At 45.4% G+C, this 16721-nt stretch overlaps 1 protein-coding gene across 4 annotated transcripts in view; it reads right to left on the reverse strand.

The window, feature by feature from the left end:
* The window catches only part of sash1a (SAM and SH3 domain containing 1a), a 149921-nt gene that overhangs the window by 44024 nt on the left and 89176 nt on the right, over nucleotides 1-16721 (reverse strand). Inside the window, exon 1 of one of the 4 annotated variants that reach the window (XM_053444704.1) lies at nucleotides 2222-2945. The exons of 2 other annotated variants lie outside the window; for them this stretch is intronic. In XM_053444704.1, coding sequence (XP_053300679.1) covers nucleotides 2222-2329 — 108 coding nt within the window. In that variant the 5' untranslated portion in view covers nucleotides 2330-2945. Of the gene's footprint in view, nucleotides 1-1900; nucleotides 2139-2221; nucleotides 2946-16721 lie in introns of those variants that run through there. One more of the 4 variants, XM_053444705.1, reaches the window with a different exon arrangement.

Here is a 16721-nt window from a genome sequence, read left to right on the forward strand (position 1 = left end):
AGGGAACTTTCATTTACAGTCAAAACACGACGAAAACTAAATTTCAAGGTGGAAATGCCGACGCCATTATGTGATCGTTTCTGTCCCGATCTACGATGTTGCTTGAGCTTTAAGAACTCGGCTGCTGAAACATATAGGTTGGAGACAGAGTATAGTAAACACGATGACCAGATCCTTATCAGGAGGGATGATGTCCATCTGTGCAAGTATGTAGACCTGTTCTCACATGTGGGGAGCCAAGACAAAACACATCTGCAACAGTGAATTCAGTTGCGTCAGAGGGCTCGGGGCAAACTGAGATTTAAAGGCCATTCGGTCCCACATGGACTCACAAGCAAAAACAAAAGCCATTGAAAGTCAGAGACCATTGGTTATTTATAGCAGATCCAGTTTGCTATCGGGGAGATATGGTGGTGATTGTGCTGAGAACAATTGTCTCACATGGCGCTTAACGATGGGAGCACTTTGTCACTTCAAAGCATTTCAAGATAACCAGACAAAATTCCCCTTTATAAAGGAGCACTGTCATTACAATTTATGACTCTTGATCATAAGGAAAGAAACTGAAAGAGATTAATGATTGACGAGTTGTCATAAACTGCAACATTTACGTGAAGTCGCTGCATTTATCTTCACAAGAGGAAACTGACCTGTTGAACTTTTTAAGGACGCTGGCTCTGAGGCAGCCAAGAAAACCAATTAAGGTCTTTGCATTCCCACCTCTAGTGTATCTGTATGGTTTGGATGGTGGTCACAGTTAAGCCTTCCCACGAATTGAAGGCACAAACGTGTAAAGCGATCCTGCACGAGGAGCGAGCTTCCAACAAAAGCTGAGGTCACGGATTTCGGAATAATGTGAGAGAGCGCCATGTCTGCTGGCACGACAGATAGGGATTTTAAAAAACAACGTCAGAGGATGATCCGCAATGTTTTCAAGCTGGGATGGTTACAGCTTCCTGATCAGTTTAACTTTAGACACATAATTCTGATGTCAACAACAGCAGGTGACTTCAGGCAGATTTTTGGGTGAGACATGCCTGTTCAAATGATGCGTTTGTGATTCAGCTCAAGAGAGGCTTTATTGATGAGCACAGACTTTGCAGACATTTGCCTCCAGAGCAATAAATCCAGGTGAATTACGAGGCTGGGAGCCAGATCCCCCCCCCCAGTGTCAGAGGGCAGCAGCCCCCCCACACACACACACACAAACACACACATTTACAGACCATTCACATCTTCAGTGCCAGACCTAACCAAATTAACACCTCCGTCTTTTTAGCAGACTGGAAGTGACTGCAACACATTTGGTCAGCAGATCAATCAGATCCAATGGCCTGTTAAAAAAAAAACCAAGGCTGCTTTTGTCTGCCAAACAAAAGAGCAGTGTTGCAGAACTAATGTGTGGAGTTCCAATACACAGCATCTCAAAAGTTACACAAACACTTAAAGGATCAAACACGTGAGGCCAAATCTGACTCTTTAGACTGAAATAACAGCAGTTTACAAAGAAAACCGAGCACTCATAATGTCAAATGATGAAGAGGAGCAATAAAACGAATACAATAACTTACAGTATTAAAATCCTGATTAACTAAATGTTAAATATTAACCATAACTGATCCAAGAACCCTTGATGTGGACTTCAGGAAATCCAAATCTGCACAATTGCTCTTTAGCACCTCGACTTTTAAGTTATTTAAAGTGCATTTACAAAAAGATCCCACTTGAGACCAGAGAAACAATCTGAACCTGTGGCTGAGTAAAGCCCAGGTGACCTCATCCACAGGAAACAACGCAATGTGGATGTGCACCGAATGCTCAGCAGCTGCAGAAAACGTGGGAACAAACTAAAACATATGCACAAAAGTACACGAGGTTAATCTTTCGGTGCGTTACATACCAACTTCTCACTCGATCCCCCTGTTTTTTGTTTTGCATCAAAGTCCCACCGGCTCACAAGCAGCATCAACCCTGATCACATGAATCCCCGGAACACATGTCAAGTGCTGCAGCCTGAGGAGCGTGAGTCTATAAGGGACGCGCTCCGGCTGTTGTTTAGAGGCGTGATTTCCATGCGCCCACTGGTCCACTACACAACCACTCCACAGACAAATCGGGGTCAACTTCGAGGATGAGGGTGAAAACTCTCGGTTAGTTGTGAGTCTGTCACCGTGTCACCCCTCCCCCCTACCACCACCACCACCACCCCCCCAAAACTTACCAGCATCCCCATAACATCCGTCCACATTTGGGAAAAGCTGTCCGACGCAGCGGCGCACTCCGCCCGCGGCTCATCCGGAGGCGACCCGGTCCCCTGATCACCCTCCATGCTGCCGCGAATAATTGGCGATCCGAGTCACACGCAAAATCTGCGTGGAAGGTTTGAATCCGATCCCACGGGCAGGGGCCCACGATCACCGGCGGTAAATAAGTGCCGAGGCTGCTCCTACACAAAGTTGCCCTTGACGCACCGGAGAAACGCTCCAACATGGCTTGGCACGATGCGCAGTTCGGTGCGTAAATCTCGTCCCGACATGTTTACGAAGCTCCCACGATAGGTTCGTGCGTTGAATTCAGATTCTCAACACCGCCCAGATGACAGGAGGAGAGAAAGAGGGGCCTCCTTGAGTTGTGTGAGGACCCGCAACAGGTCATTCGTCTGAGGACTTCCTCCAGCGGGGTGCTCCCTGCTCAACAGTCCGCTCCGCACAGATCCCGGGGCCGGGCACAAAGCAAAAAGGGCCCTCCCCCCCTATTCTCACTCACACCGGGGCTGTGTTGTTGAAATGGACGGGGGGAAATAAGTTCCTGGAAAGTTGTCGGAATCCCTCGATGAGTGAGCGAAGAGTGTGAGAGTGCGAGCGCTGCTTATTTCCATGAAATGTTTGGAGTGAGAGGACGCCCGGAGCACAGAGCAAATCCTCCAAACACTGCGCCTCCCCCTCCTTCCACCCGCCGCCTCTCTCTCTCTCTCCCTCTCTCACACACACCAAACACCCCACTCATGAATTAATAATATTTCAATCAGGAATTATTCCTTGAACCCGATTTCCATATCTCTTGTGCCTACTATGAACTTTAAATTATGTTTTTATACTTTTTATATTGTCAGATCTACTTTAAAATTATCCAGTGGAGCACATGAAGTTCATTTAAGTGAAAGCAAAACTTTTTTCATCTACTGCTGACAAGGCTGTCCACCAATACGTCTCTGCAGCCACGCAGCCGATGAATGGGGATTGTGAACAAAGCACATTCTCCACACAATTGTATGGAAAACAAAAAAAGAAAGCGCATTGGGAAAAATGTTTTTACTGGGGTGACGCACACTGGGCTCAACTTCTGGACAAAATGCCACGACAGTAACACACACATAAATACACAAATCTCTGATTGGACCCCATCTGATTTGAGTTGTTTTTTTTTAAGGTTTTGCCACTTTGCCAGAGAAGACAAACAGATGGTTTATAATGCAGCAGCTCTCTGGGCCCTGCAGATCTCATTTGAATACAAGCAGGATAAAGTGAACCGGGTTATGTACAAGCATGAAATTGCAAAGCTATCTTGTCTGATCAGCCGTTTGTTATGCTCCGCCAGCAGGCTTCTCTATTGTGATGAGGAAGTCCAGACACTGTCCCTCTCTCTCTCTTTCTCTCTCTCACTGTTATTGTCAGAAGCACATTTTCTCAGCAGCTGCAGCCAGGTCTCGTGATTGATGCCAGAAGGAGCACAGATATATGAATCCCAGCTCGTCGCTCAGATTCTCCTCCCTGTGCTTTCAGAGCCCCAGATCTGAAACACTGCTTCACCTGCTGTTTGCCTCACTGGCCGATCGCACCACGTGCACACATGTCAGAACACAAGAGTAACATAACCACAGAGGAGGAGGGGGGGGGGGGGAAGAAGGGCCGGAGCAGAAAAAATCATGTCAACTCCACATTCCTATCTGTAACCATGCTAAAGGTGATCAGTTACAGAATAATCCTCAAAGCTACAGTTTCACCTGTAGCGTAAGCAGATATGTGAGAGGAGGCCTCCGGTGGATTAGACAGGGGGCTGAAGAACTCCCACACATTACATATTAGCATTTTTATTTTATTGTATTGGTGATTTACATGATTGAGGTATGAGTTTGTCTTATTATTATGAATAAATCTACTCCTAAAGACCTGAAGTAAGAAGCTACAGGCAGAACAACGTCATAGTTTTGCATGTTGACATTAGCAAATTTGCACAAAATATTCATTGTTATAAGCGAGATTGTACAGAAACGGCTGGATGGATGACCACAAAACTTTATGGTAGGATGTGGTATGGCTCAGGGGAGAAGCAATTACATTTTGGTGTGGCTCTGGATCAGGGGGAAGATCCAGGATTTTTTCCCCCCACTTTCTTTAACTTTGCGATATAGTTCTCCAACATTTTTTCCTGGATTTCTCAGAGAATAATTTGCAGATATTGATGAAAAACAGAAACAGGGCGAATAAAAATGTGACGTGAATTCTAATGTGGTTTGACAAGGGGACTGTCGGGCCTTGCTGGAGGTTTGTTCTCCACTAATAGCCCATCTAGTTTTACAGGTATTTGGTCATAAACTTATGTATTAGACAAGTAGAAATTTTTTCCCAAAAGCTGGCTCAACAGAAACACGTCAGGGGATCATGGTTTTCAATTTCCAATAATCTAATACTTCAATAAATCAGGGGTTTACCAGCGTCTCTAGGATTCACTCCCTGAGGACCATGAAGGTCTGTTCAAAACGTCACGGTAACGCATATATTTATTATTACTAAATTCATTTTGTTATTGATATGTTTCGGTTATATTACATTATAAACATATCACGGTTCAAAGTGTGTATAGGTGCACGGTGACTTATACAGGCCTCGGATGAGCGGCAGCTGCTCAACAGGGTCCTGCTTACAGTCTAAACACACAGAACACACGCGCTCGCACAAGGGCGGCCTTGTGGTCCGGCGAGTCGACAGCCTCGGGGGGGTCTGACCTCCGGCTGTAACCTCAGGATGACGAGAGGAGCAAGTGGGAGGCGTGTGTCTGTACTGTTACATAACATCAGAGGTCTGTCCATCTACAGTACGGTGACCACATGGGTCTCAACCCTCCTGTAGCTCAAACAGCTTTTAGTAATCGTCCCATTCACACTCATACACACAAATGCACACACATACTCACACTACGCTATGAGCACACACACCCTTCCTGCCAGCCAACCCCCCCCCCCCCCCCCCCCCCTCCCCTTTACCCAAATACAAGACAGTGGGACCCCACCTGGAGGACCTCAAACAGAGGGGTTAAACTGTTAATGAGCAGAGGAGGAAGCCTGTTGACTCAGTGCACACTCATCAAACACTGCTGGTGTGTGTGTATGTGTGTGTGTGTGTGTGTGTGTATGTCTGTGTGTGTGTGTGCGTGTATGTGTGTGGGCACCAACTTTCCCCTTCTCTCTTCAGACGAACCACTAATCAAGGTGTCATGTTGCCAGACAAGAGGAAACCAAAGTCGCTCGCCAGTTAATTCACCGGGTGCTAAGTGCCAAATTATTACATGTTAGACGGTCGTCCCATTTTATCCCCCCCCCCCCCCCCACACACACACACACAGGAAGATTTGGCCAAAAACGAGGACGAAACCTGTTGCATATGAACGTGTCTGTCGCTTAGACTGGAGGTAAAGTCTGCAACCTATTCACGCCGCACATAAATTTGTCTTGAATGTGGGATGTGAGAGCTAAACCTATTTCACGGTTCTGGGAACATATAGAAGAGGATGATGTCATGAATATAAATCGCTCCCATAGGTTACTTTGAACCGTCTTAAAAGCCTCGGGACTCGGATTCAGTCCTGACTGACTGATGTCAAGTATGGTATTTTGACACTTCCACCGTCTTTTATCTGTCTTCTTTCATCTATTCCCCTTATCTATTATTTCATCTATTATTAATCGGCTCATTGTCTTATCATACATTCTTCTCCTGTGCTGATCCTTCTGGATTTCACTGGGTTGGGGGGGGGGATATAACACCGTATCATCAGGTTTGGGATGAAGCAGGAAACACTTATAGGAATAATTTATATCTGACATGTTGAAGCTGTAGGAGCCTGGGGTCATGACGTGGGACTCAAAATAAACGTGTTTGAAATAAATCCCATTTTCACCAATTGGATGCAGGAAAGATGCTTACAGGTTTCAACTTTCCTCATTAGAAATTATCATCTTTAAAAGATCTATAAAAGCCATAATTGACCTGGATTGAAAACAGGATGAGGTTTAAAGGGACACTATACACATTTTAACAGTGCCAACTCATCCTGAATCTTAAAATCAATCCAAGTTGATTTCCACTATTTGTATGGCACGTTTTTATCCTAAGATATATTAGATATATAGATAGATATATGTTCCTGCTGTATTCTCACATGTGGTCATGGACATTTTACTAGGGGGGGGTGGCAGGAAGAGTTACGGAAAAACATCTGGGGCAAAAGGCTCGGATATTTGTGTTCTCAGCCCCTCAGGAGAATGTCTGAGAGCCGCGTTAAGTCTGTAGATGACTTACAAATATATAAATGTTTCTTGTGACTCTTTGAGCTTCTTCTATCTCCCACTGAATAACAAACTGGAGGTCAATTTATTTTTGCACTGTGGCCTTGAATGGTCAGGCCTCGAGTGGCCATAGGAAAGATGGATGAGCTGGAGAGGCTGGAGAAAATGGAGATACTAGAGACGGAAAAAGAATGCAGATGGTGTCAAAGTAAAGCCGAGCTGGACCTCCCCTGATAGTGAGACTGACCCTTCCTGCAGGTCACTGACCCCAGGCCTTGGAAATAGCCGCTGGGGGAGACATGAACTACGCTGGCGGGGGCTGATTAACATGGTGGACAGGCATCATGAGCACCACCGACGCAGTGAAGGAATGCTGTGTATAATAAACATTCTAAGCATAAGCCTTTTTTTGACATGTAACACATAGAGACACATGTTTTCAATAGTGTAATGTTTACAAAGGGCGAAAAGATAAGATAAACGCAAGGTCGGCTTTTGCTTTCATCACCGTACCTTTATCTATTATCTCTCTTTTACACTCCCTCTACACGTCCTCCTCCTGTTTTTCAAGCGAACATGCACAGATTCACCCGCAAACCTTAATTGGATCGAAAGTCCTGAACCCGTGGAAGGGTGCTGCCTCTTAGCGGATAATTGGGATCGAGATTCTCACATCATTAATTCCTCTTAGTCGATGGGTCAAAGGCCGGACAGTCCCCAGGCCTTTTTCCTTTGAACCAATCTGGATGTGAGCATTTGTTGTCCTTATTTATTTGCGTGTGTGCATGTATTTATGTGTTGGTAAGAGCATGTGTGTGTATGTGTGTGTGTGTGTGGGTGTGGGTTGAGTAGGCGGTGAGGCCGGCCCCACCGAGCCTCACACGCCGCTGAGTCTTGCGTGGGAGTTATCACACAAGCCCAATTAGCATGACAACTAATTACTGTTTCCTCGGCCCCCCCCCCCCTCCCCCAGCTAAGCAAGTCATTAAATTAAATCAACACACTGGTCTTCCCACTGAAAACAATGCTTCGAGCAGTAATAAAGATTGCCTGGTCGCTTGCTGTTTGTGTACTTTGGGTATTGCTTTTTCCTAGGGTGGTCAACCATAACACTGCAGTCTTTTGAAAGCAGGAGACAGGTTAACTGCACATATCAACATGGGAATTAGCCGTGGGTTGGACGGACAGAGAGAGGGAGGGAAATAAGGAGGAGAACAATCGAGAATAATGTGAAATAGACACAGAAAAGTGATAAACATGGACATATGAGCACAGGAGATGAGCTGCATGTCTTTACCAGCTGTTAGTGGCCTTAAGTGTGTGAGTAAAAACTGTATGTGGAGAAAAACCAGAAAATCATGCAGACTTTCGGAGCAGAGAAGGAAAGAAACAATATTTTTATCAGCGTCATTGAGGATAAAGGAAGATTCAGTAGGTTTGCAGCATCATGACCTGATAATTCAAACTTTATCTCTTTTGTTTTCAGCAAAATTTGACACTTAATAGTTTAAGTTTTATACGTGTAGGCGAGGTACAGTACGTGCACGGTGTCCATGGTCGATCATATCACGCCTCCGACGGATTCAAGGCGTTTCTGAGAAGTGTTTAAAAGTGGTAACGCATGCTTTCATTAACGGAGCGGCCTCTCTCATGAACTCTGTCCCGGGAAAAAAAACACGCTAATAGACAAACAAAGCATATTTCTGCTAAGCCCTGGATTCCCAGATTCTCCATGCAATGTACGCCTCCATAGCCATGTGGTAGGTGATTGTGTTACATGGTTGTGTGTGTGTTGTGTGTGTGTGTGTGTGTGTGTGTGTGTGTGAGAGAGAGAGTGAGATTCCAGGGTGTTTTAATCAGGCGCGACTGAAAGGACAGATGCTGCTTTGGATGTGAGCGAGTTTCCAAAGAGGTGAGAGCTGCTTTGTTTTGACTGAGCACCCTGGATTTTGGTGTTTTCGAGTTCACTGGATATTTGCAGGGGTGTGTGTCTATGGAAAGTGTGTCTGTGTGTTGTTATTTGTTCGTGTGACTGAGTCCACAGAGACGGACAATGGGGATATGTTGGTCACGTCGAGACGGCGGTCATGACATTGGGCCGACAGCTGTGTTGGTGTCAGGGTGGCAGTGCCAGGCTGACGGCCGTGTTACGACATGGATGGAGCATGTGAGTCCTTCACAATACACTGCTCTTCAGTGCTGAGCTGAATAATACACAGCGTCCGAACCAAGAAAAACTCCTGCAAGTGTTTTGAGTCAGTGCATAATCAACCCAGTAAGTAATTAATTAAGAAAGACTATATATCTATATCTATATCTATATAGATCTATATATAGATCTATATATAGCTACATAGATATATTTAGCTTTATAGATAAATCTATAAAGCTATATATACATTTTACAGTCTTATCGACCACTCAAGAGTCTGGGATCGAACCGATGAACTTCTGATTAGTGGACGACCCTCTCTACCCACCCAGGTAAACTTTATGCAATGGGTCACTTTCTCAAATGGATCCACAAATACCATCTTCTCTCCCTGATTACATAAAAGTGATTTATAATCGATTTTTGCAGCAGAAACATTATTTTCTCATTGGTCCTTTGCTTCTCTGTCGCCTCCAAAAATGTGGCTTTCTGTATATTTTCCTCTGTTTGAGAGTGGGGGCAGTGAAATGGCACACAGTGGCGCCCCCTGTTGACCTCAAATAAACAGCACTTGCAGGCCAGAGAGTCCTGCCGCCCCTTGCACGTGCAGGACACAGGACTGTCTATTAAACCCTCTCGCACATCCTGTTGTGTCAAGTCAGCCTCGCCATATGTTAGCCTCGGAGCTGGAAACAGTAAAAATAGGTCGAGGCCTCGCTGTTATTAATGACCACGTGCGCTGTGAACACGCCACGTAACTATCCCTCGCAGTTTCATACCAGGCTCACTTTTATAGGACTCATTTCAGGTTTATATGACGCAAATACACACACACACACGCACACACACACCAACACACATAGATAGGGTAGCTTTGCATTTACCACAAGACAGTAGCCACTGGGGTATATAAAACTTTTACAGCCCTGTCTGGGCTTTGTTAGTCAATTCTCTCTAAACACTCTCACCTGTTGTACCAGCTAATATCCAGAGACACCACAGAAGGAAGCACAACAAGGGTTGGTCACAAAGATTTTTGGCACCGTCAATGTTTGTCGTGCATGAGTTGTGTTTTTGGAATGAGGATGATTGTAATTAAAAGCGAGGGGACGAACAAACAACATTTAGTTCCTGCAGAGGCCGTGAAAGACAGAGCGTCTCTTGTGGAGTGTGGTGGGAGAGGGAATCCAGGAATCAAGGTCTGGAGATGCCACATTATCCCTGGCACACACACACACACATAAACAGACGGAGATATACAGCACACACTCAGCCGCCGTGCACTCACTGACACACAATCCTGAACCTGAACTGCAAATCTGAGCTACAAAAAACAAACCCACATTTTTTATCTTTTTCTGCACAGCGAGTAATGTAGCATGAGCATTTACAGCTTCACTCACCCCAAGAGATTTATATCAGATTGCTAGCAGCAAAAAATATATCTACACTTTTGGCTGACATTTGGTTATGTATTAGATGTTATAATAAATTATTCCTGAGCCAGCCCCGGGCCTCTCTGTGGTACGGCCTTCTATAATTACTGTCAGCATTCACACAGCCGTCGTATATCTCACACACAACCCGCGACGCACAATGTGTCACACACACACGACCGAGTCACAACAATGAGGGAATATCAAAATCTCAATGCTAACGCTAACATATCATCAAACTGAATCCCAGCGCTCGGTCTCACCCGCGTCTGATGTTAAAGATATTGGAGCGTATTGAACCGGCACCAGAGTTAAATAGTTTCCCCATACTATAATTCACTTTCAAGAGCCAAGGAAGGAAACTTAAGTGCTCCAAGTGAGGATAATCAGCCCACCAGTATCCCCAGTTGTTTGCAATTCAAGAAATGACATCAATTTCCTGTCAAACGGAATAATGTGAAAAATATATACAATCTCCTTTAACATTTGGAATCGAGTCTAAGTTTCCAAATTCCTTGGCAAAGGGCTTATCTGTCCGATAACTTGTCGACAAATTTGACTATTACACTTTGTTCCAAGACCACAAAAATGACTTTAGCTCGCGAGTCAGCAGAAGCTTCAACGCAAGTCTTTTAAATTAGTTGGTTCAACTCCAGTATTGATTCACGGCGGCTCTTCAGGTACCACAGAGTAAATTGCTGACTCGCCATGTGACAACTGGCTCCGCACTCCGGATTCAACTGTGGTCTGACGGCTTGTACTGTACAGTGTGTGGTTGTGGCGGCGCCTCCCTGCTGACATCATCGACCGGTTTGGTCCAAAGTTTAACCTTGACCACAGCCCATTTGGCTCCTTTCACGTTTACCTCCCAAATGGTTTATTCCACTCGTGCTTTGTCTCACAACTATCTGTGTCGCTTTCTGAGATCACAGTGAGAGAAAGAATGTTCACCTTTGGCTTGTACGTATGTAGATGCTCATCATTTCAAGTTGAGCTTCATGCATTTAGTCAGTTCCCACAGAAAAACTGCATAAATGGAACTTATTAGTAAGTAGCACAGGGAAAACCAATAAGCTCTGATGCCAATATGTGTGTGTGTAACTGGGCACTCATTTATATGCCTCTTGAGGTCCTTTCCCAGCATAAACAATGACCTAGTCAGGACCAGTAGACCTGGTGGAGACCAAAGCACAGTTCTGATGAGGCAAAGCTTAATTTAGGGTAAGGTTAGGCATGAAATGGTTATGGTTAAGGTTTGGATTAGGCTGTCCACAATGACTGGAAGTCCAAGGAAAGTCCTAATAAGGACAGCTGTATGAAAATGTGTGTGTGTGTGCATGTGTGTGTGTAGTGCAGCCTCAATCCGTCTGTGTCCGTCCGTCTGGCCGTCTACACGAAGCCCAACCACACAACACACAAACATAGTGCAAGCTCAGCTCAACCACCAGCCCTCCACTTTCACAGGAATTCCCCCCACATCTCATCCCAGTGGATCCTGCCTCCACTGGTAAAATATGAACCCGGTGGCAGCGTGGAGCCACAGAAACACAAAACAAAACAAAAAACTTGTGTACTTTCCTAATTACTTAAACAGGTTCACATGGCGACGTGCGAGGCTCCGGTTAAACTCGTGGATGGATGGTGACACTGAATGCACCGAAACCCACTGCTCATACGAAGAGAAGCGAGAAGAGAAACCTCAACCTCCCAGAGCCCAGTGCAGTGTTTGGGTCTGTAAATTAAAACAAATAAAGTGAAGTACTTTCTTTATTTTTTATATGCATACAGCAATAGAGGATAAAGTACCGTGACTCCTAATGTGGTCAACCAAATTCAAGTTCCAATACAGATCCTAGACCTAAAAAATGAACATGTGAGGTGGTAAAATGGCTTAGCGGTTACGATGGCAATGCCCTGATGCTTGGCACGAGATGTCATCTCATTACGAGCCAATGGGGAGTCCTGTCCGTCTGTCTGTGTGTTTCACGACCAACCAACACACCTTCCTGACACACTCTCCGCAACTCTGTCCCCCCGTCGCCCTCTGTTACCCGTCTACCCACAGATTGTATCAGTGTGTGTAACGCAAACCATCGTGAGATCACACACACAACAAACCCCACATCCTCGCTGATAGATGGGAACGAGCGGAGCGGTCATTAGCTCTGAGTGCTTAATGGCTGCCCTTCAAGTGCAGGTTAGAGGCCAGCCAATGCACGGATAATGAACTTGCTCCGCCGCCCGCTCGCCCGCCCGCTCGCTCGCCCTCCTGGAAGAGTGGAGCGTCTCTGGAACCGAGATGACTCAGCAGGACCAGAGGCGGTGTAAAGGTTAACGTGTCCTCTGAGATCAAATGCAGGCTGAGTAAAAGTGAGGTTGGGTTACAGATGTTTCTGCCTGACGGAAAGACACAGTCGGAAAGAGTGGATTTCAACTCATGGTTTCACAAGGGGACTATTTCGTGAATTCACTACATGCAGATTCTTATTTGGATCTGCACCAAATTGCTGACAATCATAAATATTAGTCGGCTAAAAATTTTTTTTATCAAGCTCCATGAATCACTCATTGAGAAATCAATGAAAACGCCCCGTCACACATTAAAGACCCCTGATCTAGACCCACACTTAGATTGAATTAATTCTGCCTTGGGTCACGACCTCTGCCTCCACAAAATTCCATGGAAATCGTTTTTTTTTTTGCATAATCCTGCTCACAAACAAATAAATCTACTTTGCCTAATAAATTGCTTTAATCATCTATTACAACCTTCCTTTTATGTATCTGTGTCATTGGACCAGTGTTCAGTAGCCCACTAGTGTTTAAGGACGACTATAGAGGCCGTGTTGGATCGATCTGACAGGCTGTAAAACCTGGTGAAATACAGATGGAGGAAATGATCGGGCAGGGCAGGGATGGTGAGAGGGATTGAAGATGGGCCCCAGGAGGACAAACACAAACACACACACACACACACTCACACAGGAGGCCTGTGTTGGTACAGTTTTGTGCTGCAGGGCTTGGTGCTGAGCCCATGCGGGCTGAGAAGAGATCACTGTGGTGCAGAGCTGGCATGGAGCCCACAACCCGATGCACTATTTACCTTTCTGCCTTCTCTCCATCCTAAACATTAACATTGAACTGGTACCGCTCCCCAATAACATAACCCTAAGGAAAATACAGTAATGAACTAAGAAGGGAATCGAACTGGGGATACTGCCGCTCCGTGGTCACTGCTTCACTTCGCCACAGAAACGCCCCAGTTTCAATTACTTTTTCCTCTCTTCTCTCGACACACACAATTTTTTTTAATCCCCCAGTCAAAGTCTGGAATATATTGAGGGACAGCTGCGAGATGATCTGGTCATGATGATCTCAGAGCAGAGAGGGAAAAAGAGCCCATGTGGCTTGTAAAGGACAGACCTGAAGTTTCAAGCATAACTATTTAAAGCTCTCTATATCATATGTGGAGGATGATTAAAAACGGAATTCTGCGTTGGAGGTGGGTGTCTTCAAGGGAGTGTGTGTGTGTGTGTGTGTATTTTGAAGAATTGTGTCTTACCTGTCTGGCTCTGTTCCCAGAGCCTGGGAGGGGGATTGTGGAGCTGAGGGAACGTAGGAGGTGGGTTGGTGTAACCACAACGGAAACACCAACATCTCACGAACATAAAAGTCCAATTTATTACATTTAATATAGTCTATTCATTTACAAAATCAACACATTTTAAGTCGGGTTTCTTTCAGTAGATCAAACGCCTCCAATAAAGCCCCAATTATTGGTTTAAAGACAAATCTAAACTTAAAAGATGAACCAAAGGAGCCACTGTGAAATATGATTGAAGCACATGGGCACAACCAGGCTGCTCTTTCAAACCTCTGATCCTCAAACAACTGCCCTGCAGTTACACAAACAGACTATATGACAATATCCCTCACATGAATACCAACATCCCCAGAAACAAGGCTTTACTCACCATACACTGCAGCACAACAACATCCACGGGGACAGAGTTAGAGTAGCTGTGGAGCTCAGACACAACGATGCAGCTTCTCCTTGCCCTGAGTCGCACTGAGCTTTAGCTGCAGCCGGAGTAAAAGTCGGCCCAGGCTTTGACACCCCGTCTAGTTTCCAGGGTTTTCGCTCAGTCATAATAACCTCAACCAGTCTGTGTTTATGTGCACAACTGACTGGCATCGAGACGGCAGGACATGTGGCCGAAACATGTTTACAGCTGTGGCCTGGGTTTTCTGCTGTCATGGCAAAATGAAAGGTGGGAAATCTATTGTCACTGTCGGGGAATCCAAAGTGGGGTAAAGGTTAAGAAACTGTAAATTATTTCTGCTAGATTATAACATAATGGGACAAAGGCAGGAAGGAGAAGAGGGTAAAGGAAGACAGGAGGTGGGGGGGGGGTATTAGATGGGTTCCCAGGGGCAGGACAGGACGGAGGATTCAGAGTTCACATCTAGAGCAATAGCTCCCCCTGGGGCAAATCAGTGATAACATAAGAGTTAACTATATGTGACTCACAAACGCCACCAAGCACCAGGGTTTATAGATATTTATCAAATGAGCAATGCCGACGTCACGCTCTGTCGTCTGATGTGCACAGAGAAACATCTGTTAAAATAAAAGTAAAGGTGCTAATTTCACTGTGACTGTTATGGGTTTGAAGAAATGTATTACACACGCTTCCATAGCAGAAACTCACAGATTGATGTCTCTCTCTCCACCCCCCCCCCCTTCCCACCTCAACCTCTCCCACACTCAGAGCCGGCTCTGTTTTCACTTCTGCACTTTTTATGTGTTTACCATCCTTTACTTTTACGGCAGCCGTTAAAACCCCCGACCTCAGAGTGAGATGTTAATGCGGGGCAGACCCGGAGAAGGAAAAATAATTCACCCGGTGATTCATTACTGGCTCTTGATCCCTTAACACCTCATAAGAGTTCACGACGTATCCACACACCGACAGGTTCACGCACACGAGGGCCTGTGACGAGAGCACAGCAGCAGCAGCAGCACACATTCCTGAGATGTATGGATGTGGTTGGTGCCTCCGTGATCATTTCCCCACGCATGGCTGCTACAGCTGCCGGCCGAGGAAGAGGCAGCCCTTCATGTCTGGATCATTTATGGACTGGACAGCGCACCGCCAGCCTGGACAGAGGCCACAAACCCGGGGGGGGTGGGGGGGGATGGATGCTCATCCTGCCTATAACACTGCGACTAGTGTGTCAAAGAGCAGGATCTAATGGGTTTGAATACCAGTGAAAATACACTGATGCCAACAACAAGACCATAACACGAACACGGATGCCTGCATTGCCCGCTGGGGAAAAGCCACAGGACAGATGTGCCACAAGCCAGAGCCCTAAAACCAAGACTGATGAGAATAACCACTGGCTTCGCTGACAGGAAATACCATAACTACACCCTATTTAAATTACAGCATGCAAAAAATGACCTTTTCGAGTTGTTAAATAACAATAACACTCACTGTTTGTCACCAGAATGAATTCTGTCTAACAAACACAGGCCTAATAAAGAATTTATGAAGCAATTTTTCAGTGTCTGTAAATCGGCATTGCTTACATTGGCGTGCGGTTTTATCCTCCTCCTGGGTTTTACTGGTACATTTACTGGAAATGAGTGAAAGCAAGAGACATCTATTTCCATCATTTTAGTTTCATAAAGACACAGACAAATATTAGCAGGTTCTACTAAGGCTAGATTAGCCTTAGTAGCTATCTGATGAATATTTTAAAATCAAAATGCATATGAAATTAAATCATCATGGATGCTGGCTTAGTTGCATGCTTGAATTTGAGCAATTAACTCAAAAATTCTTATAGCAGAATGACCTTTAACTTTAATCCACTACTTTCACTCTATTCTCACAGACATTACGCCGCACATTTACATTTATATTAGTCTTTTTATGTCATGTAAATGTGTGGTTCATCACCTCTTCTCCAAACAAAACACTGCTCTGCAGCGCCCCAAAGGCTCCACTGAATTTTTATAATTCCGCCTAGAACCACCCTCTAAACACCCTTTGTTTCGACAATGTGTGGCATGTGGGTCTGTGCATGTGTGTGTGTTGTCACGCTGTGCGCTGCTGATTTGTTATGCCACTGAGGGAATCGGTTAATGTGAGGTTTCAGGGGGCCGGGGCAGTGTCAGTTGTTAGCACAGACGCTGAGTGTGAGAAAAGTCGCGATGGAGAGCAGCGGCTGCAGCTGATCTGAGACCTGTGGGACTTTCCCTCGGCTGAGGTCATCCCCTCACGGTCCCAACGCTCGTACATCACGTCTGACATCACCGGCCGCGCTCGGCCAAGCCGCTGCCGCAGGGCAACACAAACAGGGGGAGAGAATGAGTGTGCGGTGCGCGCCTGATGTTAACTTTATTAGTGTTTTATTGAGTTTGGAGCTCTGCGGTTTGTGCCATACAGTATTACATTTGAGTATTATTATTATTATGTTTGAATACTCGCTCATGTGCCAACAAGCTCTCTGGGCTCTGTTTATTGGAGAGGAACTCCATTACAGAACTGTGCAGTTC

Source organism: Pleuronectes platessa, chromosome 17 (assembly GCF_947347685.1).
Source record: "Pleuronectes platessa chromosome 17, fPlePla1.1, whole genome shotgun sequence".
Classification (NCBI taxonomy): Eukaryota; Metazoa; Chordata; class Actinopteri; order Pleuronectiformes; family Pleuronectidae; genus Pleuronectes; species Pleuronectes platessa.